Here is a 5,705-nt window from a genome sequence, read left to right on the forward strand (position 1 = left end):
TTGTTTAAAATAATAATGTATTACAGTAATCGTAGCTTATACCGAAGTAAATGTATGACGATAGCTCTACATACAGAAGAGGTAAAATAGAAATGTTCCCATTATAAGGCTGTTTTTTATACGTGAAATGGTATACTCTTACTTGAATATAGATTTTGGTGAGTTATAGATGCATACTATAAAGCTAGAGGAACCTTTAAGAATCTAGAGCAACTAAGAAAATAAAACAATGAGATATAGCTAATAAGTTAATAAAATGGTATGCTAAAAAATACTAAAAAAAAAAAAAGGCGACACCATAAACAAAAAACAACTCAAAGTGAATTGTGAATTAAACACTTGAGCACAAGATCTGAGGTCATGAAATTCGTAGAAGAAAAGAGAGGGCAAGCTCCTTGATACCAGTCTTAGAGGTGATTTTCGGTTTTGACATTAAAAGCAAAGGGAATAAAAGTAAAAAGAAATAAGTGGGACTATATCAAATCAAAAAACTTGTCCACAGCCAAGGGAAACTCCATCAACAACATGAAAAGCACCCTACAGAATAGGAGAAAATATTTGCAAATCATATATATGGTAAGAAGTTAATATCCAAAACTATAAAAAGAACTCATACAACTCAGTATCAGGAAAACATAGCATTTGATTTAAAATGGGCAGAAGATCCTAACATATTTTCCCAAAGAAAACAAAAAGATGACCAATAATTATATGAAAAGGTACTCAACATCAGAGAAATGCAAATCAAAACCATAATGAGATACTACCTCACACCTGTTAGAATAGCTGTTATCAAAAAGACAATGACTGTTGGCAAGAATGTGAAGAAAAGGGAACCCTCCTGAACTGCTGATGGGAATATAAATTGCTGTAGCCACTATAGAAAACAGTATGAGAGTCCTCAGAAAATTAAAAGTAGAACTACCATGTGATCCAGCAGTTCTAGTTCTGCATATTTATCCACAGAAAATGAAAACATTAACTTGAAAAGGTATCTGCACCTCCATGGTCATTGTAGCATTACTTACAATAGCCAAGACATGTAAGAAACCTGATTGTCCATTGATGGATGAATGGAAATGAAAATGTGTGGTTTTTTTTTTTTTTATATGTATGCATACAAACATACATACAGTGGAATATTATTCAGCCCTAAAAAAGAAAAGTTTGCCATTTGCATCAACATGGATGAACCTCGAGGGTATTATGATAAGTGAAATAAGTCAGACAGAGGAAGACAAATACCATGCAATCTCATGTAATAAGTGGAATCTGAAACAAACAAAACCCTCTGAACTCATTGTTATAGAGAACAGTAACAATTAGTGGTGGCCAGAAGCAGAAGGTATGGGGTGGGTGAAATGGGTGAAGGTGGTCAAAAGGTACAAACTTTGTTATAAAATAATTTCCAGGGATGTAATATATAGCATGGTCAGTATTGTTGATGAAAGTGTTAGTGTACATTTGAAAGTTGCCAAGAGAGAAGATCCTAAAAGTTCTCAGAAGAAAAAACTTTATAAGTATGTATTGCAATGAATGTTAACTAGACTTATTGTAGTGATCATTTTGATTTACATATATACACACATATGAACATACATATACATACACATTGAATCATTATGTTGTAAACCTAAAACTGATTTAATGTTACATGTTAATTACATCTAAATTTAAAAATGGAGAGACACTAGAGTCCACTCTGTGTGCACACACTGAGGAAAGGCCACGTGAGGACACAGAAGGCAGCCATCTGCATGCCAGGAAGAGCTATCTCACTAGAACCCAGCCATGCTGGCACTCTGATCTTGGGGTTCCAGTCCCAGAACTGAGAAAATAAATGTCTGTAGACTTTATAAACACTGGATACTTAGGCTACACTAAATATATAAAAAAATATTTTTCTTCAATAATAAATTAACTGTAGCTTACTGTAACTTTTTTACCTTATAAACTTTTAAATTTTATAAAGTTACAGTAAGTAATGCATTGTGCTGTGATGTTACAACAGCTATAACATAACCAGGAGGTAGGAATTTTTTAGTTCCATTATTATCTTATCAGACTGCCATTATAAATGTGTTCTGTTGATAACCAAAATGTCGTTATGTGGCACATGACCGTATTAAGACACTGCAAAGCTTGAGAAATCTAGAGTAGTTATATTACTATCAAAGTATGTTTTGGGAAAAGAAATATTACCAAGGATAAAAAGGATTATTTCATAGGTAGTTCATAAAAAGGATATAACAATTCTAAATATGTATAACCTAATACCAGAACTTCAAAATATGTGAGATAGAAACTAATTGCCAGAACCGAAAGACAAATCCACAAGTAGATTTGACCATGCTTCTCTCAGTAATTGATAGAAGCAGTGGATAAAAAAATTAGTAAGGAGTTAGGAGACTTGAATAACATCAACTAATTCTATAATTAATATTTACAGAATAGTTAACCCAGTAACAGTAGAATATACATTCTTTTGATGAGTACATGGAGTATTTACTGGGTAGACCTTATGTAGGGGCATCAAACAAGTTATCTTCTGTTGAAGATAAAGCTCATTATGAAAAACCTGCAGCTAACATCTTAGTGGTAGATAAATAGTGATACATCTATACAGTGGAATACCAATCAGCAATTAAAAAGGAATGAAATATAAAAGCATGGAACAGCATGGATGACTTAAACATACTCTGCTTAGCACAGCAGTAGACAGAACACTTAACATGCTATATCATTAAATTTATTTGAACCTCTACAAAAGGTATATCTATCGTGACAGATTGAAGATCAGCAGTTTGGTGAGGCTAGAAGGTAGGAAAGAAAGATTGACTGAGATGGTGTATAAATGTCCTTTTAGGGTAGCAGAAATGTTCTATATCTTGATTGTTATGGTTACATGGTGCATACATTTGTCATCAAAAATCAGATTGTCTGTTTAAAATGTATTCATTTTATTATGTGTAAATATTCTCTCAGTAAAGTTTACTTAAAAATTTGTAGTCAAAAATATATGTGGCTTAGGCTTATATTGAAAGTGGTTAGATCACTGTTTTGTTAGCATTACATTTCTTAAGTTCATAAAAGTTGTTTCTGTTAACTACTTATTAAATATTTTCAAATGTGTAATTAGAGGCCTTTGTTTGAATCATTATACTAAAATGTTTAAAACTGGTTTTGGGGTAATCTAGAATTTGGTTCAAATGTTGTCTTTGTTATTTACTTCTTGTATGGCTTTGGAAAAGTTCTTAATATTTCTTTGCCCAGTTTACTTATCTTCAAAATGGGAAATGAGTAATAGTGCTTTTAATGTTAAGCCTATGGATGGTTATGCACATTAGACATAATTCTTGTATAGTACTTTAGCAAGTGCCTGGTACAGATTAAGGCCTGAATAAATGTTCACTACTCTTTTTATTTTTACCCATTGTGATTCTTGCTGTTAAACTTCAACAGACTCTTTTAGTTCTGTGAATTAATACCTTGTATTTTTCCCCATCCCTTGCCCCCATTCTGAAATGTTTCTGGAATTTTCTTGAATGATTTACTCTAGAACTTTGTTTCTTAGATTATAAGACCCTTGAGAATCTGATAAGAGCTGTGCTGCTTTTACCCAGAAAAATGAATTGAAAAAATACACAGTTTTCCATGGAGTTGTTTATGGATTCATTGAAGCCTCGAAATGAGAACTTTTACTGTCGAGCAAGAATGTAGAAACAAGTTTCTTCCCCAAATAATGTTAAATTTTAATATTTATATTATAATTTAAATTTTTATTGACTGCTTCAAATTTAGACTTGTTACTTCATTGATGAATTAAAATGACAGGTGTTGAACTCTTGACTTTTGAAAATAAAAATTTGCTAATATTACCAGTTTTTATTTTTGGAAACTCACTCTTTGATCAGATTGAATCACACAGCTGTTAAAAATGATAAACTGTCTCTTTAATGTTTCAGTCTTACGTACTATATCATCTTTGTCCAAGAGCTGTAAATTTGATTTACTCTTGTGAAATATTTTGTATAATAAGATTTTCTGGATTTCTTAATTAGCATTTTACTAATTAAAAATACCTAAATTGTTATCGTTTTACACTACGTCCAGAAAAAATCAGTATAAAGTGCATTTTAATTTAATCTTTTGGATATTTTAGTTCTCAGTCCTTTTATTTATTTTTATTCTATGATTTTTTTTATTAGGAGGTATGGAATGTAAATACTATGGAAGGGGAATGTTAAGATTTTCATGATTCTAGGTATCATTTTTCAAAAACAAATTATTGTTTCAGAAACTGTTTTGACTGGACCTACCTTATCTTTACCCTCTCCGGGGACTGGGAATGAGACTGCACTTGGATCAGTTACACAGCCAAAGAAAATTCGAGGAATTGGATTTGGAGATATTTTTAAAGAAGGCTCTGTGAAACTTAGGACAAGAACATCTAGTAGTGAAACAGAAGAGAAAAAAACAGAAAAGGTAATTCTGGTGAACTTAGGTTAACTCCACTCACTCTTATTAAGCATTTTTTAAAACGTGTAAGTCACTTTGCAACTTTAAATTTCCTTTTTTTTTGAGATCACTAGTAATTGGTTATGAGTGTAAGAAACAGTTTTCAAGTCTACAGTGATTAATGTTTGTTTGATTTTTATAAAATTTAAATGTTTTTTGATAAATTTAACATAAACGCCTCTTAGTGGAAGCTTCAGTTTTAATTATAGTTTAAAAATAGAAAAGGCAATGCTTTTTTTGCCCTTTGAAGTTAAAATTACATATTGTTTCTTTTAATTGAAGTAGGCCTACAATGGGCCTTTAAAAAATGGATTCACAGTGACATTAAGTTAATTAGGCACTCTTAACTTTCCTTTGGTTTGTCAGCAATGGTGAAATCTAATCTCCCTCTAAATGTGCAGAGAGCTTTATTTTTCTTTAGCATTTCATTGGCATTGTGAAATAAATCAGAGTGTACCGTAAATTATAAGATCTAATAAGAGATTTTAAAATAAAGTCTTACGTTTTTCTTTTAGAGCACTTATTTCAAAGCTGTTGTTCCTGATGTTAACATCTTGGAGCTTCAGATCAAGTACTTACCTTCAGATAGGAAGCTTTTCCTGTGACTTTTAGGGCAGTGTTTCCCTTGTAGTTCTCATTTGTATGTCTTATTAAGAGTTTAAAGTATGTCAGGATTTATTTGCTTACTTCAGCAATATTTCACTTTTAAGACTGTTTTGACTAGTGAAGTATATTAAGTTTTCTCTTAAAATTTTCTCCTTTAGTTTCAACATACATTTTTTTTTTTTTTCCTAGCTTGCTACATAATTTCTCATGTAATTATGATTTGGGTTCAGGAAAGAGAATTTGTACTTTGTGCCCTACCCTCCTAGCTCTGAGATGGTTTAGCATTAAGATTATGAGGCCTAACTGATTCTTGTTTTTCAAGGTAAAGACTGGAGTTCTTGTTTTTGGAGTGGTGCTGTGTAGCCATATAACCACTAGGAATATTGGAAAAACAATATGTCTGCATTAGGAAGAACATTACATTAGATGATTTGGGGCCCCTATCCAACTGTAAAGCTTATGATTGTATTGAATATTTGATTGGTGCCTACAGTAGTAATCTTTCGATTGCCATTTAAAATTTCCAGTACTCCAGAGTTGTTAGTGAGAGTAGTCTCAGGGTCATCCTATATGATGGCCTT

General features: G+C 31.8%; 1 protein-coding gene across 1 annotated transcript in view; it reads left to right on the plus strand.

The window, feature by feature from the left end:
- Positions 1-5,705, plus strand: part of CD2AP (CD2 associated protein) — a 110,850-nt gene that overhangs the window by 61,317 nt on the left and 43,828 nt on the right. The window contains exons 6-7 of the mRNA XM_023527690.1: positions 4,298-4,494; positions 5,034-5,089. Coding sequence (XP_023383458.1) covers positions 4,298-4,494; positions 5,034-5,089 — 253 coding nt within the window. The remainder of the gene's footprint in view (positions 1-4,297; positions 4,495-5,033; positions 5,090-5,705) is intronic.

The sequence above is a fragment of the Pteropus vampyrus genome, unplaced genomic scaffold (assembly GCF_000151845.1).
Source record: "Pteropus vampyrus isolate Shadow unplaced genomic scaffold, Pvam_2.0 Scaffold18, whole genome shotgun sequence".
In the NCBI taxonomy this organism is placed as follows: domain Eukaryota; kingdom Metazoa; phylum Chordata; class Mammalia; order Chiroptera; family Pteropodidae; genus Pteropus; species Pteropus vampyrus.